General features: G+C 47.3%; 1 protein-coding gene and 1 long non-coding RNA gene across 3 annotated transcripts; both read left to right on the forward strand.

Annotated features, from left to right (window-relative positions):
* The first annotated feature begins 62 nt into the window (after positions 1 to 62).
* On the forward strand, positions 63 to 4809 carry LOC108352341 (uncharacterized). Its single transcript, XR_001840512.3, has 3 exons — positions 63 to 815; positions 1136 to 1252; positions 3342 to 4809. It is a non-coding gene; the product is annotated as an uncharacterized LOC108352341 (long non-coding RNA).
* Positions 4810 to 6366: 1557 nt separating this feature from the next.
* On the forward strand, positions 6367 to 12706 carry Adprh (ADP-ribosylarginine hydrolase). 2 transcript variants are annotated; one of them, NM_183325.2, is given in 4 exon segments: positions 6367 to 6469; positions 8214 to 8568; positions 10982 to 11342; positions 12006 to 12706. In NM_183325.2, coding segments are annotated over 3 exon segments (1089 nt in total). In that variant the 5' UTR covers positions 6367 to 6469; positions 8214 to 8255; the 3' UTR covers positions 12421 to 12706.
* Positions 12707 to 26645: the final 13939 nt, after the last annotated feature.

Consider the following 26645-nt stretch of genomic DNA (forward strand, 5'->3'; position numbering starts at 1 on the left):
TACCCTGGCCACTGAGGATGAACAAACTCAGACTTTGGGTATCTAAGAAGAGGAAGAGTGAGGGGCAGCCACCAGCTCTGACAGTGGTTGTGTGAGCCATCCTGCCTGTTTCTGCAGTGGTCTCAAGTTCTGTTTCTGTACTCAGTTACTCTTTCCTACCCATGGTAGACCTCTATGGGAACAGACTGTCTGGCTCATATGTAGTAGGCATTTTTGGGGGGAGTGTTTACTGTCTACTCCATCACCCTAAGTCACTCTGCATCTTGTAAATCCTTGAAGCGTATGCTCCTAGCAGTCGCCGTGATTGGTCCACTTCATACACCTTACCACAGCTAGTGGAGCTCGGTGTGCAAAACGGAAGTGTCAAGGGATGGATGTGAAGAAGGCTCCGGTCTCCCCCAACAACTGCTCTCTGCAGATAGTTTTTCCACCTTGGGATGCTATACGTGGAATTTAGGAGGACCCAAGGACAAGCAATCAGCCTTGCTGAACTTTGAACCTCTCTGCACATGTAGACTCAGGCAGCTCCTTGCGCGAGCTTACAGTTTTCACAGTTGGTTTCTGACCCATCTAGATGGCCCCTGTTGCCTTGACGTTGAATACCCTTGGAAGCTGTGCACGCAAGCATTGAGAACCTTAGTTGTGCAGAAGTCAGTGTCTGTGCACTGACTACCCTTGACCAAAGGAGCTGAGAGTAGACAGGTGGCTGCTTCTGCTTTTGTCTCCCAGGTAGAAGTTCTGAGAGATCTTCTGCAAGGCTCCCGGAAGGCCCTGGGGGATGGAGTAACCACTGTCTTGATTTGGCCATCGATTTGGTAAGGCTTTTTGGATTGGATTTCATTTCACTAGCTAGTCATTCAAGTGTCTGTTTTTCACCAGGGTCTTCATTTCTGGCACTAATTTGCAGAGAACCCTGAGTAAGACAGCAGGGGTCAGAGTATGTTAGAGACACATGGTTTTCCTTCTAAAGTCGGGGAAGTTTATAGAGGGGAAAAAAAGTTAATAAAATAATAGCCATGGTGCATGAGTTTGGCTTCATGGAGAAATGCCCATTCTTACTAGAAAACAATGTTTTTTCTGACTAAAAATACTCCACAATTTAAGTTGCTGTGTATCTTGTATTTTTTTTTTTCAGTGTTGCTGAAGGCAGGGAAGTCTGTTTAACTAAAGGACTAACGGAGACGTATAGCGGGGTCTGAGATCTATGGATTCCCTAGGAGAGGAAGCTATGGAAATCATACAGGAAGAAGAGGTGAGGGACTAAAGGCTTTGCCATGTCCAAACGCCCTGCACACTGTCATACCAGCGCTTGGGAGAGTGCAGGCTTGCTGATGGGACCCAGCCGGTTCACCTCCCAGGCACCATTCTTGCTGGAAGGCATACACATACGCTGCCTTGCCCTAAGACCAGGACTACGGTGGGGTCTTCCCACGGGCGAAGTTATAACCCTGTGGGCATCTTTTTCCAAGGGTATAGCCCGACATTTTTAAGAAAAATCTACTTCTAGATTTTTACTTCTTTGTGTTTTCTTTCCAAAACCATACCTACAGTGAGAGGAAAGAAACACTTAGCTCTCACCCAATTGGAATCTTATCAGTGTGGAAATATTCTGGAGGCTTCTTGCTTCAGCCTCCTGCTGGCCCTGGAACCTGGCTGCAGGATTTCGGGCACTGGATCACATTTGCCTGCCATGCCTCATCCCTTGCCAGATAGAGCATAGATGCAAATGCCACTCCTTTACTTCCTGGTCTCATTTTCTCTAAGAGCAGGGATAAGGAGACAATGGTGAAGCAGTAGGAAAGTCAGAGAGGGTCTTGGTGTGTTGGGGACAGACAATGCTGTCATCATGAGTGTGGGCTTTAATAGCTGGAGAGTGCACAGTCAGTCAGAAACTTAATAGGGTGTTTATAGCTTAGACTAGCTAGACTAGCTATTTACCCAGGAAGTACCCACTGTCCCTCCTCCCTCCCCCTCCCCCTCCTCCCTCCTCTCTCCCCCTCCTCCCTCCCTCCCATTACTCTTTCCTTTTTCCTTTTTGTCTATTTTTTCTTGAAAAGTGAACCAGACAGTTTCCTTTTTTTTTTTTTTTTTGTATTCGCATCATATTATAAAGACGATCTTGAACAAAAGGTCATGGTTTCCAGATTTTGCTAAAAAGGGAAACTTAATACTGTCCATAAAACTACAGAGAAGCGTCATGACTGGAACGAGCAGTGGACTCCCCCTGCACCTTTCCTAGGGAGGACAGGATCTTCAACTCTATGCACATGGTTATTTACTTTTAATCATTTTATTGAGATTAAACTATACTAAAAAAAAGAGCCAGACATGGTGGCATGTGATTTTGAATCCCAGCACTTGGGAGGCAGAAGCGGGCAGATCTCTGAGTTCAAAGCCAGCTGGTCTATAGAAGGAGTTCTGAGACAGCCAGGGCTATACAGAGAACCGTTGTCTAGAAAAACACACACACACACACACACACACACACACACACACACAGGGAGGGAGGGAGGGAGAAAGAGAGAGAGAGAGAGAGAGAGAGAGAGAGAGGGAGGGAGAGAGGGAGGGAGGGAGAAAGAGAGAGAGAGAGAGAGAGAGAGAGAGAGAGAGAGAGAGAGAGAGAGAGAACTATACCTTTAAAATATTCAGTTGGATACACACACAGGCCATCACCAATGAAAGCGTTCAGTGGTGAACACCTAAATATCACAACTAGCATTTCCATGCGTCTGAAATTGCCCTCTACGGCCTCCTGCTTCTCTTCGTCTTCTTCTGTTGAGTTGTTTGCACGTTTAGAACTGTATATCAATATAATTACACAGAATGATCTCTTTGTCTACTGTCCTAGCCTGGTATTTTAGGCATAGCTTGTAGGACGCACAGACCCCCGTTTGAATATGGGGAGGGATTTGGCTACCGGAAGGTTCTGCAGGAGGATGGGGTTCAGATGGCATCTCTCCTGAGCCTCTGGCTTATTTCTTTTGGGGGAGAGGGTTCATTGAGGACTCCTCAGGTAGCCTCTTGGTTCTTTAAAGGCACCCCATCCTAAGCTTCAGGGGTTCCCTTCAAGGAGCCATTTAGGAGGAAGAGCAAGACCCAGGGTGTGAGGGACTGACACCTCCGAGGAAGGAGAAACAGGTTTGGAACGACAACTAAATATCTCCTTCTAGAATTTTCTTTACCGCGGTATGTGTCCAGAAGTCTTCTAGAAACAGCAACGAGGTCGGATTTAGAGTGGTGGATCCAGGTTGATCAGCAGCAGGCCGTGGGGCAGAGGGGGCACGGAAGGAAGAAAAATTGCGCAAAGCACCCACTGCCCTTGTTTTTGTTCTCCCCTGAAGGCTGCTTTCTCTTGAGAGCCCCGTGGTCAGTGAAGTCCCTCAGTGAGTGGCTGTGGTTGGAACATGGAAGGCCCTTTGCAAGTTCGGGAAATGAAGTGGGTTTGGGGATCCAGGAGGGCTGCCGGTCCAGTGGGGGAATCCAGCGAAAGTAAGAATGCAGCAACGGAAGCCATTTGCCAGGAAGTCACCAGAGAAGATTTCAAAATGTACTGGCTGGTCTCTACCAAAGGTTGGGAAGCCCTGGCCTCTGGAAACAAGCAACAAGGACTTCCCCTGCTGTCTTTCTGTTCTGCTTCGAAGGGTTAAGCTTTTCCTAACCTTCAGATGCCAGTTTATTTACTGGAATTACCGCCTGCTTCTTAAAATTAGAATGCATGTGTATCTAAGTTTTGCTTTTTCATAGATCTATACAGATAAAGATAGATATAGAGTTTATATGTGTTTGTTTGTTTTTCTGTGTTTCCCTGGCTGTCCTGGAAGTAGATTTGTAGACCAGGCTGGCCTTAAACTCACAGAGACGCCCTGGCCTCTGCCTCCCAAAGTGCTGAGAGGAAAGGCATGGACCACCACCACCATGCCAATATTTTTCTTTACGACCGTGGTAAAGCGATGGTAAAGTAGTCTTAAAGCGATGCTTCAGACCACTGGGGAGACCAGAGAATATTTTAAAAAATCAGCCCATATGCCTTTAACATAACCAGCATTTAGCTGCGAGCCATTTTGTGACTTTTTTCTAAGTGGCAGTATGGGGAATGGAAGGGCTAATTCTAGGTTCCAGGCCTGATTCTTTTTGTATAACGAGGTCACCCAGACTCCAAAGAACTCTCTTCCCTGGTCTGGGTTTCCTCACTAGAATGTGATGAGTCGAACACACACTCCCACGGAAATGCCGTCTGGTGACTTAAACTGCTTCTGTGGACGTGTGCATTCTGCCTTTGCTATTGTGTGGAGGCAGAGTCTGCTGTACCCCTAAGGCAGTCAGTTAGCAGAATTCCCTTTTTCCAAGGGGGGGGGGCTCTCTCTTAAGATGTTTAGGTAATTCATTGAGGTCTGCACACATTATGGGGGATAATCCACTGTTCCTCGTGTTTACTGATAGAAAGGCTGATGTCTCCGCTGTAAAATACCTTCTCATCTGGAGGAAGATTTGAACAACCTGGGTGCTGTAGTCCGGCCAAGAGGACATCCAGTCAGCGGCTCAGATGGCATCTGAGATTTCCTGAATGGACCACATAGCAGCTGCTTTTGCATGTCTTTGTCCCTGGCTTTCCAGTTTTCATACTCTGAGTTTACGCTGAGGAGTTTCACAGGGTCTATCCTGTGCTTTGTTCTCCTTTGGCCCTTGCGGCTGTTCTGCTGTTAGTCCAACGGCCCTGCATATTAACTACTTCCTGTCAGCGTAGAGTGGGTGTTAGTGCCGGTTCTCGAAGCCTTAGCTGTCACTCTGTGGATCGGCACTCAGAACACATTTGGGTCTACGCAGTTAAATAAAGCTTTGTTTAACTGTTCTGTTTTCTGATCCTAAGTGAATCTTTTCTCTTAAAACAGTTTTAACCATGATCTGGTGAGAGAGGAGCTGGACACCAGGGCCTCACACTTTTATTGTATCAAACAAGAAGTTAGCTTATTGTGGAAGTGTTAATGTATGTAAACATTTGGAGTCTCATGAGTAGTTCATAAAGCCTTTTAAGAAAGGATATAAAATTCTATTTACAAAATGGCCCTGTTGTTTTAAAATCACGTACATACCATAAAGACTGTTTTACATATATGTATATGTACATATACATGCATGTGTATATGTATATGTGTATATATCTCCAGAGGGGTAATCTGTAGTTTCTATTTTTTCTCTAAAATGTCTTTATATATAATATAGAAAAAATATTCTAAAAGATGTAAGCCAGATGTGGAGTTGTAAGACTGAAATTCCAGCATTCTAAAGGCAGAGGCAGAAGGGTCACAAGTTTGAGACCAGTCTGATCTCAAAAAATAAATCAAAATTTAATTTACCTTCACCCCTATCCTTACTCAGAAAACTTGTTCTCCTTCTGAGCACTTCCAAATATTTATAATTTGAGGCTTAGCCTTCCAATCAACACGCACACTGCTTTATTAACATATATTCATCATCCCATAACTTATCAATTTATTTTTACTTAATAAAAACGTCTCTAAACTCCACGTGAACACCTCAATTACTTCTGTGATTAATAGATTTACTTATGCGATAATAGTTATTAATGCCAAAGTTAATAGGAGAAATTATATATGTTCAGTTCAAGTTTCCTTCTCAGATAAGTCTTTCCTTTTTGTTTTGAAAACATAGCAGAAGAGGGGATGTTTCCAGCATAGCTCCTTAATGGGATTTCTTGGAGTAGATCTGAAATTAGGGCGGACATTTGTTGATCTTGCTTAAGTTTAAGGAGTCAAGGCAGGATCTTTGAAGTGCGTTGGGGTCGCTTTACAAAAGCGGATATTCCTTTCAAGCACAAGGCCCGATTTGCGCCTTTCAGGAGACGATGTCAAACGGTCGAGGGTACTGGGGAGCGTGGCCAGAGGCTCAGGCTTACACTCAGAACACGACATGTGGGCTCAACGCCGCCATTGCTACCTTAAGGTCCTAACAAATCCAGAGTCATAATTTAGGGGAAAGAAACTATAAGTTCCTCTCTAAGTTCCCGTTTGAAACACTTCTGTGGAGAGCACGCAGAACCAGAGACTAGAGTTAGGATTGGGGAGCCCTCGCCGCTCTGAGAAGTGGGTAACAGGCGCTGGCTGTCGTACGGTCCGAGGGGCAGAACCCTGGCAGGGTGAGCGCGGAGCTCGCCCCAGCACCACTCGTCTCAGCCCACACGCAGCACCGAGCTGTTACCGGGCAGATCTCAGAGGCTTAGGCGCCCCAGCGCCGCCCCTTCCTCCTTCCATCCGGTGCGGAGGACGCGGAAGGGCTCAGCCCCGCCGGAAGCTGCTGTGCGCCAGCGACCGGCCCGCCCCTGTTCTGCTCTAGGTTCCGGTGCCCACACCGGGACTCCAGCGCGGGCTACCCCGCCTCCAGCTCCGGCCAGCCAGCCCTCGGCTCTGGACAACCCCGATCCCGCCCCACGCTCTCAGCTCCGCCTCAGCAGGTACAGCCGCACTCCCTGAGCCACTATCCTACTGCTGACCCTGAACCCGGCTCGGCCCGGTTCTCACCTCCAGACTGGTGCCAGGCCAGTGTCCTCCAAGTGGTCACCAAGACTTTCCTGAGTGCATCGCGGCCTCCCCTCCCCCCACCTTTTTTCCTATTCCTCCTTCTACCCAGGCCAGGAAAACAAATGGGAAGACTGGAAGTGCACTTCAGTTTTAATTGTATAGTTTTATCGCTACCTCACCTGTGGAGATTTAGAGTGGGTTAAGGAATGACTTCTGAAGCGGCTGGGGCAATATGGTTGCACGTGTCAAGGTGAAAAGGTATTTCATAGTGAAAAGACACTGGCTACTTCCTCCGTCGGTTCCCACACACCAGGGGAGAGCCGCAAAAAGGGAACCTGGAGCATTTGGAGGGGAAGCCAACAGAGCTTGTGCTTGGAATACGTGGGCCTCAGAGGACACTTAAAATCTACATCTTTCTCCCCCACAGATGGGAAACAGAACTCCAGTGTGAGCGGCTTGGTAATGGTCACACAGCGAACACAAGGGAGTACAGAACTCTAGTTCCTAGCCTTTGTTTATACATACAAAGTATTTTGATAGCATAAGCAGGATCTGGCTTTTCCTTACTGCTTCTCCAGGTCTTTGCTGTACTGTGCCCAGTCCTGAGCCCTGACTAGGTGGATTGTGGCAGTACCTGGACTTGAACTAAACCTAAAATAGCCTTTGGGGGGGAAAGGCAGGTGGGTGGGAAGAGCTTGGGCCGAGGACAGGGGCGAGCTAGTCTCTTAGCCCCTGAGAGTGTTTGCCTCGTTCGTGGAGTGGATCGGTGAGCGGGTTGGGTGAGTGGGGTGGGCAGACACTGGAGCACTCTGAACCTGAATCACCACAGGGAATGGGTGCTGTGGGGCCCTGGCTTAAGGTAGAGTGGGGAGTGCATTCATTCATTGGGAAGCCAGTGCGCTAGCAAGGATTCAGTTTGTGGTGGGTGTATCGTTTGTAATGCAGTGCTACAGAGCTCTTACCAGATAGGAGACAAACGAGGGATTGGAGAGATGGCCTGGCCCGGCCCGGCAGTTAAGAGAACTGGCTGTTCTTCCAGAGGACTCAGGCTCAATTCCCAGCATCCACGTGGCAGCTCACAAGTGCTAGTTCCAGGGGGCCCAGCACCCCCCCACACACACAGATACACACGAAGGCCGAAAGCTAGAGTATGTAAATAAAACTGAATCATTTACAAATTTTTAAATATTGCTGGTAAAGGGAAGATGGCAGTTGATGAGTAATAAAAGTAATCACAAAGTTGTGCTCACTATGTACTTTATGGAAACGCATTCATTCATTCATTCATTCCTCACAACACACCTGGGTTTTGCCATTATCTCTTTACCTGAGCTCTCCACACAAGAGAGAGAGAGAGATGTATTCCAAAGCCCAGTCTCAGCTGATGGGGACATTGACAAGCTGGGGTTGACTTGTAGGGCTGGCCACTCCTGGAGAGCCCAAGACACAGTTGGAGACAAGCTTTGAAGTCAGTTCTGTGATAGAGTCCCAGCCGCACCGGCTAGCTGTGTGGCCTGATTCCGTTCTCCTAATACTTACGGAGCTGCCTTGTCGCCATGATGGTTGACTTGCTTAGGACGCCCGGGCAGCAAACCTCTCAGGCTTAATACAGAGCCTACAGGGAGAGTGTAGGTGTTCGCTTGTTTTCTGATTCATCTTCCTCCGTCCCTTCTGCAGGAGTCTCAGTTGCCCCATAAGACCGCCTGTGCCAAGCTCAGCATGGGTGGGGGCCTGATTGAGAGGTATGTGGCTGCCATGGTGCTGAGTGCGGCTGGTGATACCCTGGGCTACTTCAACGGGAAGTGGGAATTCCTTCGGGATGGGGAGAAGATACACCGGCAGTTGGCCCAGATGGGTGACTTGGAAGCCATAGATGTGGCCCAGTGGAGAGTCAGCGATGACACCATCATGCACCTGGCTACAGCAGAAGCCCTCATGGAAGCCGGCAGTTCCCCGGATTTGCCTCAGCTGTATTCCCTACTAGCTAAACATTACCGGGACTGCATGGGAGACATGGATGGCCGGGCACCAGGTGAGTGCCAGCCACTGGGAGGGTCCTTCCTTCCAGAGGGTGGAGAAGGAAGCCCAAGGAAGACACTAAGAGTGTACTTGGAGAGTAGGGAGGAGAATGAGCCCATTGATCCACACTCAGGACAACTTGGATTTCAAAAGCAGCCCAGGATCCACAGTGAGATTCTGTTTAGAAAATCAAAGGAAGAAAAACATTGTGGAACATATCCATATCAATGAGACAGAAACTAGTTTACATTTGAAATCTTTTTTTTCTTTTTTTCTTTTTTTTTTTTTTCGGAGCTGGGGACTGAACCCAGGGCCTTGCGCTTGCTAGGCAAGCGCTCTACCACTGAGCTAAATCCCCAACCCCGTAGATTTGAATCCTTGTAGCTTACTTATGGGGTCGCATTCACAGTTTTGTAGGTTGTGCAGATGAGCGGTTACTAATATGGAAAGGATTTATTGATGAAATAGGGAAAAAAAGAAGGTTTCAGAGCATGTTATGCAAATAACTTAAAAGTACCAGAGTTTGCCCGGTGTGGTGGGGCATACCTGAAATCCCAGGACTTGGAAGCAGGAAGATGGGGGTGGGGGGAGTGTGGGAGGTGCAGTGCGGACCTGAGTTCAAACCCCCCAGCACCCACATAAATGTTAGATATTTAACCCCTGTGCAAAAAGGGATGGAAACTGGAGGACCATGCTGGTCCCTAGCCTACCTCTAGACCCTGCATCAAGGGACAGAGAGAGAGAGAGAGAGAGAGAGAGAGAGAGAGAGAGAGAGATCATCCAGCCCTCTGGATGCTCACAAACACACAAAGAACAATTGCTTGTCTCCGTTGAGAGAAGTCTGGAAGCAAACACATAAATATGTTCACAATTCTACCTAAGTTACAGAAGTAATCATCCTAATTCTCCTTCTATTTGTATTCTCTGCATTTCGTTATGAACAATTACAAAGAAAAACTTTTAAACATTATTATTATTATTATTTAAAAAAAAAAGCGGAGACCTTCCTTTGGTTTCAGTTCTGCTCACAGTAGCTGTGACTCATTTTGGGGACTTATTGTGTGTGGCCCCCTATGGGCCACCAGGTTGGGGTCACTTTTTCCCTGCCCATCTGAGACTACCACTCCTTCCCTACCCAACCCCTCTCCCTATATTATTACATAACTGATATGTTCTCCTTGTGATAGTGTTTACTAGCATCGAAGCGCACACATTACGTCTAGTTGGCTTTTGGAGCGTCTCTTCTTGCCTTGCAGATGGACACCAACTCTGGCCCTCATGTGCCCTTTCTCGGTGTATTACATCCCGTGGTCTTCGTGTCCATATGCTTCTTGTTAGACTGGATTAGGCTTCACCCTTAATGGCTCATGTTAGCTTAATCACCTTTGAAAGGCCCTTTCTCCAAATTAAGCCGCTGGGCATTAAGGTTTCAGCGTAGGTATTTGGACTTCAACATGTGAACACAATCCAGCCAAATTAACTCCTAGCTGAAGGGTGACTCACCATCAAAGACAGGACCTCCTCCCCACACCCCATTCCCACAGACTGGCTCTAAAGATCCATCTCTGTTCTTCCCGTCTTAACACCTGCTATCCATTTAGGGTAGGAGGCTTTATTCGCCCACCTGTGTCAGCCACAGATATGGTTTATAAACTTCGAAATAAGGGAGCGGTAGTATTGCGTTCTGCAGTGCGATCTGGCTGTTCCATGGCTCCTTCTGTAGCACTACTCTCCACTACAGTAGGTCAGGAGGACAAGCCTCCTATCACACTGTCATGCAGGGGACAGCCATAGTCTGTTGACCTGATCTAAGCCTGGTGCTTCATTCCGGAACTTCCAACCTCTTTCTAATAGTCAGGAACCCTAATAGGTTCTTATTACGTGCACTGAGGGCTTCATCTGTGGAACCAATGCGTGTGTCCACGGCCACCGATTAGCGGATTCCGGAATCTTCATCACGTTTCCTAAGTCCTGAATCATATTTAAAAAGGATTAACATGTGGTACACATTTAAGACCCCAGCACTTGGGAGGCAGAAGCAAGAGAATTACTGAGTTCGAGGCCAGCGTAAGATACACAGAGAATTCCAGGCCAGCCTGGTTTACCTAGAAAGCTCTTCTTTCAAAAATGAGAGCGAATATGACACAGCTACCTTTTCAGCTGCTGTGAGTTCTCTAATAACTGAGGAGATCCCAAGCCTTTCTCTATGTGTGCGCATGTGTACGCGCTTTGCTAATCTGTTAGACCACACCGAGGGTTCTGTATAAAGGAGGCTAGCAGTTGGGTTGGGGTTGAAGAGGAGGGGCCACCCCCATCATGGCTCTCCGTTTGCCTCAGAGAAACCTGAGCCTCCTTAGCTCTGTATTCAGCACCGGGTCCTTTGTTTGGGTGACTCTGATTCCTTGCGCTACCCGACTCACCTCTAGGTGGTGCTTGCATGCAGAATGCCATGCAGCTGGACCCCGACAGGGCTGACGGCTGGAGGATTCCCTTCAACAGTCACGAGGGCGGCTGTGGAGCCGCCATGCGCGCCATGTGCATCGGGCTGAGGTTTCCTCACCCCAGCCAGCTGGACACTCTGATCCAAGTGAGCATCGAGAGCGGCCGGATGACCCACCACCACCCCACAGGCTACCTCGGAAGCCTAGCGTCAGCTCTTTTTACCGCATATGCCGTGAACGGCAAATCACCACGGCAGTGGGGGAAGGGGCTGATGGAGGTGCTGCCAGAGGCCAAAGCGTATGTCACCCAGTCAGGCTACTTTGTGAAGGAAAATCTCCAACACTGGTGAGTCTCTTAGGAGTGCGCCCCAGCTGACGCGTGGGCGACCGTGTGCGCACGACGTATCGTACGCGTGCCTAAGGTTCAGAGGTCACAGCTACTAGCACAGGTCTCACAAACCTGACCGACCCCTCTGGGCTAAGGATTTCAAGTTCCTTTCCACCTATGGTTGCCCGAAGTAGCCAAGTGGATGCCTCAGTGCAGGCACCTGTGGTCCTCTCTTAAGTCCTGTTCTGGATTCCGACTTCCTATAATTTTTACGACCAGCCAGTGCTGAGATGAACTTTGGTAACTTCCCATTATCTTTCTCAGAAGAGACAAGGCTCAGAGGCTCCTACTGAAGTTACCCAGGCTTGGGATAGTCCAGAGTTTACCCTGGAAAAATGATTGAATGTTGCTCTGGGCAGAAAAACAAATCTTTATTTCCTGTCCCATAGCCCACACCTACCCTCAACTGTATCCACACCTGGTTCATGTGGACGGCTGGTAAAAACTGTGGATGGCTTGGAGAATTAATTTAGTTTTGTTTTTCTCCTGTAAATTTATGACACTTGTGTGAGGAGTTGAAGTCATTCTGAACTTTTCACTTTTTACACAGTGTTTATATAGCTTTTGACATTAGTTTTTGTTTGTTTGTTTGTTTGTTTTTAATTGATTTCTCCTCCCCAGGTCCTACTTCGAGAAAGAATGGGAAAAGTACCTGGAACTTAGAGGAATTTTGGATGGCAAGTCCGCTCCCGTCTTCCCGAAACCCTTTGGTGTGAAGGAAAGGGATCAGTTCTATATCGAAGTGAGCTACTCAGGCTGGGGTGGCAGCAGTGGACACGATGCCCCCATGATTGCCTATGATGCCCTCCTGGCTGCAGGGGATTCCTGGAAGGAGCTCGCACACAGAGCCTTTTTCCATGGTGGAGACAGTGATTCCACGGCCACCATTGCTGGATGCTGGTGGGGAGTTATGCACGGTTTCAAAGGGGTAAACCCTTCTAACTATGAGAAGCTCGAATACCGACAGCGGCTAGAAGAGGCCGGAAGAGCTTTGTATTCTCTGGGGTCAAAAGAAGACACTATACTAGGTCCCTAGGGAAAGGGTGGTTTGTTTTGGCGGTTTTTTCCCCTGTATCCCCGACACTCATTCTCTTCAGCTTTTCCAGCGTCAAGAATCCTAATTTTGTGTTTGAAGAATTCTGAGTAAACAAGTCCCTTGGGCGGCTTCAGCCCCGCCTTCCCACGCTTACCCTGCCCTCCCCGAGTTCCTCTTTTGTGTGTAAGAGTCTTTTTATTTCAGTTGATGTGCTCAGTGTTTCTCATTCCAGAAACCTCATAACCTTGTATTCACGTCTCCATTTTTATCATGGAATTGTTCTAAATGCTTTGTCTGACTTTTCCTTGACTGGGTCTCTCACCTATCCCAAGTAGGCTAAGACAAAGATTTGAGTGTGAGGAGTGTATCTGGGAGGCAATTCCAGGAAGCGTCAGTAGGAGACTAGGGAAGTGAGGGAAGGAAAGGGATGTCGCACAGGGTGTGTGAATGAACAGGATTCTCCATGGCCATCTGGGGTGTAGTCTGTCTGGGTCCTCTGCCCAAAGCAGTCTTCAGAGTTGTCCTGGTGAGAGGCCAAGCTACTTTTGAGTGTATATCTACTAATTTTCACCTGACTGGTTAAAGCCCACCCCCCAGGGACACCGTTAAGTCCCTGGTGTCATGGATTTGGTTTATTGCTTGTATTATGTTAATTGGGTTCCCAAAATTACACAGGAATTCGCAAGTCTGCGTGGAAGTAAGTCACGGAGGATCCTTGCCCCTAGTTGGCTTTGATTGGTAAATAAAGTTGCCTGGCAGCCAATGGCTGGGCAGGGAGACAGAGGTGGGGAGAAAGCAGACTCACCATGCCAGAAGAGGAAAAAGATCCAGGCTTGAGGCTGCAGAAGAGAAAGTATACAATCACGTAAGAGCCAGGGAGGAGCAGCCCCAATCCCCCCCCCCCCCATTGGCTCTAGGGTAGCAAAAATGGAGTATAGATTTTAGTAAGTAATAATTCAGGAGTATTGGAGGGGAGGCATTAGCAATGTGGAAGTTTGGGAGTGGCCAAGCCATTGAGCCAATTAAGGCATATTAAATATAAGGCTGTGCGTGCATGTTTCTTTTATTCGAGACTCCAAAGCATTGGGGTGAGCAGTGCCGCCGGGGAGATTAATCAACTCTAGCAACACCCTGGGACCTCTTAGCTTGCTTGTATGCAAACCAAATGTGAATGTCTTCACGTAAGAACTCGGATGCTTGCAGTAGCAAGTTACTAGGCATGAGAACAAAAGGGCAGAGTAGAGACCCTAAGAGCATCCATGTTAGCTACTATTCTGTTGCTGTGAAGAGACACCATGACCACAACAACTCTTATAAAAGAAACCATTTAATTGGGGGTGGCTTACAGTTTCAGAGGCATAGTCCATTATCCTCTTGTCAGGGAGCATGACAGCAAACAGGCAGCCATGGTGCTGGAGAAGTAGCTAAGAGTTCTACATCTGGCTATGCGGGCAGCAGGAAGAGAGATCCTGAGCTAGACACAAGCTTCTGAAATGTCAAAGCCTACCTCCCAATGACACACTTCCTCCAACAAGGCCACACCTTCTAAACCTTCTAATCCTTTCAAATAGTCCCACTACTTGCTGACTAAGCATTCGAGTGTATGATCCTATGGGGGCAGTTCTTATCCAAACCACCACACTCTGCTGGCTGTTCTATACCCAGATGTGCTGCTTCCTTCCTCTACTCCCTCCCATTATTATTATTTTTTTTTTTGACAAGGCCTCTAGCCTAGGCTGTCTCTAACGCCTCAAGAAACTGAAAATGATCTTGAACTTCTGACCTACCCGCTTTCACCTCCTGAGTGTTGGGATGACAAACATTCAACATCATGCCCAGTTTATTTGGTGCTGGGGATCAAACCTAGACCTTTGTGCATGAGAGGCAAGCATTTCTTGAGCTGAGCTACAGCCCCAACTCCGTAGTTTAAACCTTTATCTTCCTATCCTCCCTCTTTCTCCTTTTCCTCCTCCCTTCTCCCCTCTGCTTTTTGAGACAGGGTCTTAATATGAGCCCTGACTGACCTGCAACACTTTGTGTAGACCAGGCTGGCCTCAAAACCCACAGAGATCTACCTGCCGCTGTCTCGCAAGCAGTGTGATTAAAGGCTTGCACCACCAAGTCCACTCCTAAAGCCATCACTTGTTTCACTTGTGGCACTCACTCTCAGCTGGATTTCTGCAGACCGAGATGCACACGCTTAGGAGATGCTGCTGTTAGCTGTTCTCAGTACTTGCCTATCATAACCCTTAACCCACTGTGTTACCTCTGTTCTCTGTGCAGGCATACAGTAGGCACTTAATCAGTATAGACTAAGTGACTATTGATAGGACCCAGCTATACCACTCCTGGGAATACACCCAAGAGATGGTCCAACATACAACAAAGACACATGCTCCACTATGTTTGTAGCAGCCATATTTATAATAGCCAGAAGCTGGAAAGAACCCAGATGTCCTTCAACAGAGGAATGGGTACAGAAAATGTGGTACATTTACACAGTGGAGTACTACTCAGCTATTAAAAACAATGACTACATGAAATTCTTAGACAAATGGACAGAACTAGAAAATACCCCGAGTGAGGTAAACCAGTCACAAAAGAACACACATGGTACGCACTCACTGATAAGTGAATATTGGCCCAAGAGCTTGGAATACCTATGAAGAAATTCACAGATCATATGAAGCTCAAGAAGAAGGAAGACCAAAATGCAGATGCTTCAGTCCTTAGAGAAGGGACAATAAAAAACTCACAGGAGGAAATACAGGGACAAAGAGTGGAGCAAGGACTGAAGAAAAGGTCATCTAGAGACTGCCCTACCTGGGGATCCATCCCATATGCAGCCACCAAGCCCAATCACTATTGCTGATGCCAAGAAGTACTTGCTGACAGAAGCCAGATATGGATGTCTCCTGAGAGGCTCTTCCAGATCCCTACTGATACAGATGAGGATGGTTGCAGCTAACCATTGGACTGAAAGGGGGACCCCAATGGAGGAGTTAGAGAAAGGACTGAAGGAGCTGAAAGGGTTTGCAACCCCATAGGAAGAACAACAATATCAACCAACCAAACTCCACCAGAGCTCCCAGGGACAAAATCACCAACCAAAGAGTGCACATGGGGGGACCCATAGCTCCAGCTACATGTGTAGCAGAGGATGACATTGTCCAGCATGAATGAGGAGAAGCCCTTGGTCCTGTAAGTCTCGTTTCCCCAATGTAGGGGAATGCCAGGGTATTGAGGTAGGAGTGGGTGGGTGGGAGTGGGAGCGTCCTCATAGAACCAGGAGGAGGGGGAGAGGGCATGGGGGAGGGGGAGAGGGTATGGGGGAGGGGGCAGAGGATAACATTTGAAATGTAAATACATAAAATATTCAAGAAAAATAAAATTTTAAAAAGTGACTATTGATAGATAATTTCCCGTCCCTCAGCCCTTCCAGTTACCTTCACAAATAGCAAGCTGACTGTTTTGAACTTTTAGTCATCTTCCAATGAGGGTCGCTTCCTTTATAACTCAATGCTGCTTTGTATCTTCTCCCTCTGGTAAGTTCTATCTCATCCTTCAAGATACAGATGAACGGCCTCTTTGAGATGAAGCCAGAACTTCGCCTCCTTCTCCTCATTTCACCCACAGCCCTCATCCACAGCTCTGTACCCATCCTGAATCTGTTGTGAGGTGACCGGGTATCTTTCTGGTCAGTCTTAAGTACATACTGCCCAGCATTGGTCTGGCCACCACAGTTAACTCCATATGGTCACTTCAGGCTCCCAGGAGGAGGCTTCCTCACTTGTCTCACTGCCAAGGGTGAGGACAGGCACCCTACCCCAGCCCACACCACACACACACACACACACACACACACACACACACACAGAGAGAGAGAGAGAGAGAGAGAGAGAGAGAGAGAGAGAGAGAGAGAGAGCGCACAACCACAGAGCTTGGGCTCCTGTGATTTCTCCTTTAGTTTCCTGGTGTTTACTAGTTTCATGGGAGGGACACCTCATCACAATAATCTGGGCGTTACCATTCCGTTTTTAGGTTTCTTTAAAACGCGGGGAAGTGTAGGAGGTTTGTAGGTATGATCTGCTGAGAGCTGGGGTAGGGCTTTAACCACTGAGATAACAAGAGACGACCCTGAACATCCTGTTCTCTCTGTGTGCCAATTTTCACTTCATCACAGGCACACTGGGAAAGCCCAGGAGTTCAGAGTTCCCTTTTCAAGCATCACTCTGGTCTCATGACCTTGGAAAGCAGAGAAAGAGAGAGAAGAGGGAGAGGAAGGATGAAAATGAAGAAAAAGGCAGTCAATTCGATGCATAATGTTCAAGCAGGTCAACACAAGTGTGGTCCCAGCTTGAGCCTGTCCTATTTATCCATTGACCGTGTGTACTGAGGTACACAGAGCTCTCCTGACCTCCAATTAGCATTGTGTTCTCCAGTCCCCAACCTCAGTCCCCACACCACACATCTTTCCTTTGTTAACAGCTTTGGAACTGCTGCAGGGTAGGACTGACGCCTATCAACACAGCTCATCCGGGTTGAGTAGTAGTTGGTACCCTCCCACCACTACCACCAGCGGCACCACCATCATCACCAGCAACCAAACGAATGACACAGTGGGGGCAGAGGACTGTTGTTGTCTATACAAAGTCACAGGCTGAGAGCAAGCTGGGCTTTAGGCCCAGATTTGACTGTAAATGTTAAATACTGAAATGTTTTCCTACTCCTACACTGCCCAGCATTCTACGAAGCAGATCTGAGGTAGTTGTTTCTCCATAAACTCAGCTGATTCCCAGAAGACACCAGCAACTTGACCTCAAACCCCACACGGATACACTCTACGTGGAATTAGCATCAGCTCCTCAGGTTGAGGGCTTCACCCCACAAGGCTGTCCACTTCACATAACCTTCACAAGTCCCGGATTGACCTGAGTGTCTGTCTCATGACTGACTGTAAGTCAAACTCCCCACAACTTCCTTCTCATAGCCAAAAGTGCTGGGCAGCTTGTACATCTCAGACACATTGTGCTTTGCCCGAAAGGCACCTCTGCCCATGCCCACCCCCCCCCAAAGCTTATTTAAATAAAAACTTCAAGTTCACATTAACAACTGATGTGTGGGAAGAAGTAGCAGGAGCCGAAAGGGTGACTAATAAAGGTGATTGTTGAACATGGACTTGAGAAAAAAAAAAAGGAAACTACTCCAACAGGATGACCTCTCTCAGAGTCAGCCCAATGAGTGTAGTGTTTGAGATTAAGGTGGGTTTTCTGGGTTCCCCCATCCTTGAATGTAGGAGCCCTGGGAAATTGGTGCTTTTCTCTTGCTTCAGGGACATGCTGCTAGCCATGTATCTAGAACTAAGAAAGGCATGCTCTGATACTGTGCAGAAAACTGCCTTGGAGCTGCCTCTGCTTTTAGGCATGTCCTCTGGGCTTTGCATCATCAGGTTTAATGGAAGGTAGGGTGATATTGTCTGCCTTGAGGGCTGCTGGGAGGTGATGTACCCTATATCGAGTGGATAAAGATGTGGTCCCTGGTGTCGGCTCTTCAGATAAAAACCTTCACTCTGCTACTTTGTGCAGACTGGGGGATAGTATTTAACCTCGTCCCACCTTTATTTCCACATGTGCACGGTGGAGACGGTGACGTCACCTGCCTTGTGGTTCGAGTGTTCTGCATGCAGTAGGAGCTGATGGATGACAAACAAAAAAGATGTGAACCTGCGCTGTGTCATGGTAGTGACAACTCTTTCAAAAGTGCATCCGGGATCTTCCTTCTGTCTGCTGGTGATGGAATGGGAGCTACAGACAGACCAGTGAGAGCCAGTGTCTTCCTCTGCTTGGGAAACTTTGATTGACACAAGGCCCCACATGGTTTTGTTTCTCGAGGGTGTCTCTTGGTTCTGACTTGCAGTTTTGCGTCGCCAAACATAAGCCTGCGAGGACTCACAATTGTTAGTTTGAGAACAAATATCTGTCATGGGATTTTAACGCCAAACTCTCATTCCAAAGCTACAGACGATTCTCGCTCTATGCACAGTAGAGTGGAGCCTTGGAGTCATTTGGGGGCTCAGTACCTTTCTATTCCATAAACCCCAACCTTTCCCCTGTGACCTTTGGTCTGGATAAATGCAGCACAGGTGCACAGGTCTCCATCTACATTTTGAGGGGGAGGGGGAACAGGGATATTGCCTTAAAAATGAAATGAAAGTTGTGGCTGAGGATGTAGATTATTTTCATAGTCCTTATCTAGAGAAGCAAGGCTCTGTCTGGTTCCAGTTGTCAACAGGGGCCTGGCTATAAAATAGGAGGCTGTCTAAAATTGCATGGTGTGGGTCAAACGTCATATAATGCCTTCTCTCTCCGTAAGACTTTAGATTGTGTGAAGGAGCTTCACTGAGTTCTTGTTACTAACTTGTCTTAGACCAAGACAGAATTCCCTCTCTGCTCTCCAAGTTGTAGGAAGTAAACTTGTTACCATCAGAGATACCATAAGCCTAGGGTGCACTTTTAGCCATTTCCCCAAGCCCTAGGAATGCTGTCCCTTGCATGTGTCCCACTTTACAACAGCTCAGGGTCTTGGAGAGCAGTCATCCCTGGGTGTTATACACAAGTGACACATAACTCAGTGAGTTAAAGCAGTGAAAATCCCCATTTCTGGGAAGGAAGAGGTGGAAAAACTGGACTACAGCCCAGATCCATCTAACCAGTTCTCTACTGTTTCAGGATGTTCCCTGCCTAGTCTGCAACTGCTCTTGAGGACTACCAGCAGGAAAGATGAACCAGGTCAGTTGGAGATGGCTCAACCGTCCTTGGCTGTGCTCACTTACTGTGCCTTTGTGCTCCCATGCTGGAATGGCTATTCCTGGTTGTCAGCTTGATTATATCTGGAATGAACTACAATCCAGAATTGGAGGGCTCACCTGTGATCCCAGATCTTGAGGCTGGAAGACACAAGTTTCTGACCTGGATCTTGACATGGAGATCTTGAGGCATAGTGGCCATGAAAAGCTTAGGCCCAGGCAAGGGAGTACATGTCTTTAATCCCAGTAGACTAAGGCAAAGAGATCTCTGAGTTCAAGGTCAGCCTGGGACAAAAAAAGTCCCAGATCCAGGCATAGTGGTACACACCTTTAATGTGGGCCATACCTTCTGCTGGAGACATACATAAGGACATTGGAAGAAGGAAGACCCTCTCTTCTTTGCCTGTTTGTGAAGGATCCTAGGGGCTTTTGCCAGCCTTACACCCTAGGCTAGGCTCGGTTCCATTCTCTACCCATAGTCCTCAGGAGGAGCAGGGACACTCTTGAAAAACCGCAGAATGTACTGATAGTCACCTGACCCTCTGGTCCCAGATCCAGTTTGAATGCTTGTCATATGCTTGCTAGCCAATAGATTCAAAGGTCAATAGGCTTAGCCAATAGGCTGAAACGGTAACCTTGCTGATGTAACCTGTACCCCTTAATAGTATAAAAACTGCTTGTTACCGCCATTCGGGGTTGCCCTCTATTCACTTACCACGAGGGTCTGATTGATGGTCAACCCTGACGCATCGGAAAAATAAACCTCTTGCGTTTGCATCGAACTCTGTTCTCGTGTTTCATTTGCGGGGGGATGGGGGGAAGGAGGTTAAGACTCACTTCGAACCTTACATTTGCATTTACTTGCCAGCACATCTGTTGGAATCTACGTCTACAGAAGACCAGCTGGAACAACCAGCCTTGTGGGACTGAGCAACTGCTAGATCCTTGGACTTCCCATTCACAGCTCACCATTGTTGGGGACTTGGACTACAGACTGTAATTCATCACAACAAATTCCCTCAACATAGAGAGACATCCTGTAAGTTCTGTGACTCTAGAGAACCCTAGTTAATGCACGTGTGCAGAGGCATGTGTACACATGCTCACATGTGGGCATCAGGAGTGAAGACACCAATGTCATACCCTCAGCTCAAATTGGAGAGAAACCTGGGGAGAAGAGCCTCCCGAGTGTTGCAGGATGGGTGCATTTGGGGTTGGACCCCAGAACTTTGTGACATGGTCTAAGCATCCTGGAAACAAGAATAAGGAAACTCTAAGATACTTTCATTAGCTTCTAAAGCAATGTTTGAAAGATTGGTGGGGCTGGAGAGGTGGCTCAGAGGGTACAGTCCTTCCCTAAACCTGATGATGTAAGTTCCATTACTGGGTCTCTTAAGGTAGAAAGAAGTACAAGGATCCATGATTCACCAAGTGACACCCAGGACTCAAACAGTATGCAAACTCAGAGTGTTTTATTCTTCAGAAGTCCAGCATGCTGGGGTCTCCCATTACAAAGATGGAGAGATAACTAAGTGAGCTCACAGGCCTGATTTAAAGCACATTGGAATTCTGGGGTAGATGAGCTTTATCTTATTCTGTCTCTAGGCATTCCAGAACCATTATCCGGTGTGAAAGTGGGAGTCTGGGTTTGTTTGGGTTTTTTGTTTGTTTGTTTTTTGTTTTTTGTTTTTGTTTTCTATTAGTAATTGACTTGGCTGGGCTTGCTCAGTTCTTAGGCCTAGTTCCCATAACTGCCAATTTGAAGCCTGTCATGGAATCAGTTTATCCTATCCTTCTCAGAAGGAGCAAATCGACTTCTGTAACCTGACTACACACATGTGCTGTGTCATCACACACCACATGCACATGCAAGAACACACACACACACACACAGTGGGTGTGATGGGTTAGAACTGTGTTGTTTTAAAGGCAGGATTGGGAGTGGAGATAAAATATCTTTAGAGGACTTATAAGAAAATGATTATGCCTATGGACATCTGATCTTTGATAAAGAAGGCAGAACTTCACATTGGAAAAAAGCATTTTCAACAAATGTTGCTGGACAGACTGGGTGTCTACATGTAGAAGAATGCAAAGAGATCCATACATATCACCCTGCACACAACTCAAGTTCAAGTGGACCAAAGACCTCAACATGTAACCAGACACACTGAACCTAATGTGAGAGAAAGAGGGGAAGCTTAGAAGGCACTGACATAGAAGGCAACTTCTAAGACAGAACATCAAAAGCTCAGGCACTAAGATAGATAATAAATGGGATCTCATGAAAATGAAAAGATTCTGTAAGGCAAAGGACACCATCAATTGGACAAAGAGGCAAACTACAGAATGGGAAAGAATTTTCTCCAACTCCATATCCAACAGAGGACTAATAGCCAAAATATATAAAGAACTCAAGAACTTAAACATTAAAGAAAAAAATCAAACAACCCAATTTAAAGTGTGGTACAGATTGAAACAGAATTCTCAATAGAGGAATCTCAAATTGCTGAGAAACACTTAAAGTACTAGTCAAGATCGTTAGTCATCAGGGATCAAAATGACTCAGAGATTTCACCGTACTTCTGTCAGAATAGCTAAGATCAACAAGTGATAGCTCATGCTGGTGAGGATGTGGAGTGAGGGAAACATTCTTCCACTGCTGGTGGGAGTGCACTTGGGAAATCAATATGGTAGTTCCTCAGAAAATCGGGAATAAATCTACTTCAAGAGCCAGCTATATCATTCTTGGACATATACCCAAAGGACATCCATCCTACCACAAGGACACTCGCTCAACTCTATTTGGGTGGCTTTATTCATAATAGCCAGAATCTGGAAACAACTGAGATGTCCCTTGACTAAGGAATGGATAGAGAAGACATAGTACATCTACACAAGGTAATATTACTTAGCTGTTAAAAACTGACATCATGAGCTTTGCAAGCAAATAGATGCGACTAGGAAAAAAAAATCATTCTGAGTGAGGTAACTCAGACCCAGAAAGACCAATGTGGCATGTATTCACCTATAAGTGATATTGACTGTTATATAAATGATAATCAAGCTACAATTTATAGATCCAGAGGGGTTAGGTAAAGAGGAGGACTCTAGAGGGGGAAACATGGATCTCCCTAAGAGAGGGAAATAGATTTTGCAGATGGACTGGAAGAAGTAGGGAGGAGAGTGGGAGGGGCAGCAAGGGATGAAGGGAGAGAGTGCAGAAGAGACATCTAGGATTGGGGGATGTTTGGGAGGGTGTGAAAGCCTAGTGCCATGGAAACTTCCTGGAATCTAGAGGGTGACCCTAGTGAGGACTCCTGATAATGGAGGACACAGAGTCTGAACTGGCCATCTTTTGTAGCAGACAAGACTTTTAAAGGTAAAAGTTTTAAAGTTGCCCCCCTAGACACAAAGTTTAGAGCAGAAGAAACAGGTTAGGCCTCAGAATTGTATGTTCCAGAAAGCCTCTCCTAGGGCTATAGAATAGGTAATTACATCTGCTGGTTCAAGCAGCTTCTTCCAGGAACTAGCGGACCATAAAGTTAAACAATCTGAGAAGCAGGAAGCAGCTTCTCCTAGGAAACAGAGAGTTTCTCCTTGTGATTTTTCACTGATATTCTTCACACTTTCCAATGACGCCATCCCTGCCCCCTCAGGTTGTGGTTTCTCCCTTTAAATAGCCTTTTCCCCAGCCTTTCGGGGTCGAACTCCACTGTCCCTGCGTGGGATATGAGTCTCGACCCCAGTGCACTGGTTCCTATCGATAAACCTCATGTGATTACAGCAAGGATGGTCTTGTGTGAGTTCTTGGGAGGGTCGCGTCATCCCGAGACTTGAGTGAGGGTCTTCCCGCTCCGGGGGTCTTTCAGCTTCAGGGGTGGGACTGGGCTGCATTATGTTGAGTCCATGGAGAAGGGGTCCATGGAGAACCCTAAATAATCCAGGTAGATGGTAGGACAGAAGGCCCTCTCTGAAAACTGACAGGGTGTGTGCATGCGTGTGTACACATTGCTTAGAGCAACGTCCACACAGCTCATTGAACATAGAGAGGTTGAGCCGTGGCTGGCATGGAAACTTTACCCTATGTTCTAATCTCTCTGGTGTGAGCAGGTACTTTGAAAGCTATGGAAAGGGAAACCAAGACACCAACCTGGCCACAAAACCTTCGGCCTACAGTGTGTTCTACCCGGAAATTGGGCTGGCGAAATGGTGGTGCAGAGCTTGTGGGAGTGGCCAACTGACATTTAGTTTAACTTGAGGACCATGCCACGAGAGCCCATGCCCTACACTGCCTGGATATGTGAGAAACAACACGGGACAGCCCAGAGACCCAGGGTAGAACCAAACACAACAGGCCAAACAAAACCACAAACAATGAAATGATTGCTAATGGTATTCTCCTACACTCACAGATCAGTGCCTTGTCCAGTTGCCATCAGAGAGGCTTCCTCTGGCAGAAGATGGGAGCAGATGCAGAGATCAGCCAGACATCAGGCAGAGAGGAAGTCTAAATTGGAGATCGCCATCGTGTCCCTCCCCTCGGAGATCTGGGAATCCCAGGGAAGAGAGGGAGGGAAGACTGTAGGAGTCAGAAGGGATAGAGGACACCAGGAGAGCATGGCCCACTTGCCAAGAACCAGTCTAGGCTTGGGGAGGAGCTCTGAGAAAAAGGATGTCTGGGAGCATCAAAAACAAATGACTTGAAGGCAAATCGTGGGTCCAAGCTGATGGCCTATGTTCTGCGGGAGACAGCTGTCTAGCCTGTTTTCTCTCTGATCTGTTTTCTTTCTCTGATCTGCTTTCTCTGGAGACTTCTAGACAGCTCCCCCACCCCCTACAATCTGCCGAGACAGTTCTCCAAATAGTTCTTCCTCTCTATTCTAAACAATTCTCTGGATAGCTCATCTCCTGCAGATCATAAGCCCAGCCTTTTATTTTACATATTAATCCAGTCATTTGCTCCGGGTTCCCTTTTAATTGCCTCATGGATCAGCAACTTGTGATCCAGCCTTAAGGTTCTTTGAAGATAGCAAGAACACGTTTTCTTTTAAGATTGCAAAAGAACTCGGCGATCTGCCTGCCTATGTTAGGCACAGATGCTGAGCTAGCTGGGTAGGTTCCCATCCTGAAATCACCATTTCTACCACACCTGGGCCTGGACTCCCTGTGTCCCAGGCTGACCTTGCACACAGGAATCATGCCTTTGTATCTTTCTGACAAGCTAGCTCATAGTGTAGCTACCTCTGTTCCTTTAGATTCGTGAAGCCTCTCACAATTCATATTGTATCCTTATATTTTGCATAGTTGAGAAATTATATATATATGTACATATATATATTTTGAACCCATGATTTTAGAGTTCTTTCCATAGCCTTAACGACTGTCCTGAAGGACCCAGCATTTACCATTTTGCTAAGACATTGGCCACACCTTCGCCTACCCAGACCTGTGCATTATCATGCAGTCTGCTGGCCCTGCCCCAGGGGTATGAACCAAGGCCATGCCGGGCTCAGTACCCACTGAATCAACTAGGCAGGGCTTAAGGGACAGAAGCACTAAGCATGGGGCCTGCCTGGGTCAGCACCAGGTCCTCTGTGTGTATGGTATGGCTGTTACCTTGGTGCTTTTGTGAAACTCCTAACTGTTGGAGCATATGTATCTCTGACTCATTGCCTGCCGTTGAACCTCTTTCCCTTCTACTGGGTCGTTTTGTCCAGTCTTAATATGAGGGTTTTGGCCTTGTTTTATTGTTATCTTGCTTTGTTCGATTTGGCTGTCGGCTCTTGGAGGTCTTCTGAAAAGGAAAGAGACAGGGTTGGGGGCAGGGTGGGTGGGGGTTGGGGGGTGTGTGTAGATCCCAGGGAGAGAGCAGGTGGGGAGGAGCTGGGGGGAGTGGAGGGAGGAAAAACTGTGGTCAGAAATTATTGTGTAAGACCCTGACCGTTGGTCAGTGGTACTTACTTCAAGAAGCCCCTGCGTGAGACACAGATCGATGCAAAAGCAAGAAGTTTATTTTCGGCTCCTCAGGGTCGACCTTCAATTAGTCCCTCAAGGCGTGTGACTAGAAGGCGACCCCAAATGGCTATTACAAGAGGTTTTATACTTTTTAGGGGCACAGGTTCCATCAGCAAGGTTACAGTTCAAACTTATTGGCTAAGCATATTAACCTTTAAATGTATTGGCTAGCAAGCATCAGTCAGGACATTCTGAGAATTTTGTACTCAAGAATGTTCCTGTGGGTGGAGAATGGAACTTGCCTAGCCTTGACCTCAGTCGGGTGGGTGTAAGGCTGGCGAAAGCCCCTAGGGTCCTTCAATTGTATGAGGGAAGACTCTATTTACAATAAAAATCAATATGAAAATGGTAACTGTGAGGCCTTCCACAGGCTCTGGGAACTGGAAGTAGGTGGCAAAAGTGGGTAAGAGATTCATTCGTTGGGGTTGGGGATTTGGCTCAGTGGCAGAGCGCTTGCCTAGGAAGCACAAGGCCCTGGGTTCGGTCCCCAGCTCCGAAAAAAAGAACCAAAAAAAAAAAAAAAAAAAAAGAGATTCATTCGTCACCATAAATTTTCATACATTTCAAATTTTAAAACGTGTGTGTGTATGTGTGTGTGTGTGTGTGTGTGTGTGTGCGTGCGCGCGGGCGCGCTTGCACGTGCGCTCGCCTGCGCATGCGTCTGTGTGGCAGAGCTCCATGTCTGCTGACTTCCACTATCTTTTGAGACAAGGTCTCTCACTGAACCCAGGTACTCACCAATTGCCTAGGCTGCTCCATGCGTACTTCCAGGGCAGTGGTTCGGAGGCTGTGTTCTGGGTCTACTCTAAACCCCTACCCAGCATCACCATTGTAAGCTTCTTGATGTGCCCTGACAGGGCTGCAAAGCATGTGGTGTGTTAACAGCACCTCCTTACGAAGCTACTGTTGAGAAAAGATGGCGCTTGCCTGCTGTCGACTCTCTGCCTTGAACCCGTGTGCTTCTGTTGCAGGAGCACTGGTCTGGGAGGGGCCCTCCCTACCCTGCCCTGCCCTACCCTGCCCTAACCAGCAAAAATATCACATTGGGTGATTTCACACACCCCTGGAGTAAGGGGGCCGCAGGAGAGGACAGACTTTCCAGCTCCAAACTCAGGCTAGACCACTTCCGTTAACTCTGTCCCCATGTCATTCACCGCTTCCACTCTTGTCTCTACCTATGAACCCAGGCAGCGAGATGTCTTTTCTCCTGTGCGGGACTTGACTTTCTAACCCAAGAGGCTGTGGAAGGCAGAAACCAATTGGATCTCCTTTTACTCTGTCCCGTAAACGTACATGACCGTTTGTCACTGGCTGCTCACTGGGTGAGGCTCCCGGGGGATCCAAAAGTGAAAGAGGTTTCCAGCCTCCAGCTGCTCAGTATCCTGGGACAAACATGTCCACA

Source organism: Rattus norvegicus, chromosome 11 (assembly GCF_036323735.1).
Source record: "Rattus norvegicus strain BN/NHsdMcwi chromosome 11, GRCr8, whole genome shotgun sequence".
Taxonomy (NCBI): Eukaryota; Metazoa; Chordata; class Mammalia; order Rodentia; family Muridae; genus Rattus; species Rattus norvegicus.

Excerpts from the sequence above, each read along its gene's own strand:
- Adprh (XM_006248360.5), top strand. The coding sequence starts at position 8,256 with ATGGGTGGGGGCCTGATTGAGAGGTATGTGGCTGCCATGGTGCTGAGT. Across the intron at positions 8,569-10,981 it reads CATGGATGGCCGGGCACCAG|GTGGTGCTTGCATGCAGAAT; the intron begins GTGAGTGCCAGC and ends ACTCACCTCTAG. Across the intron at positions 11,343-12,005 it reads AAGGAAAATCTCCAACACTG|GTCCTACTTCGAGAAAGAAT; the intron begins GTGAGTCTCTTA and ends TCTCCTCCCCAG.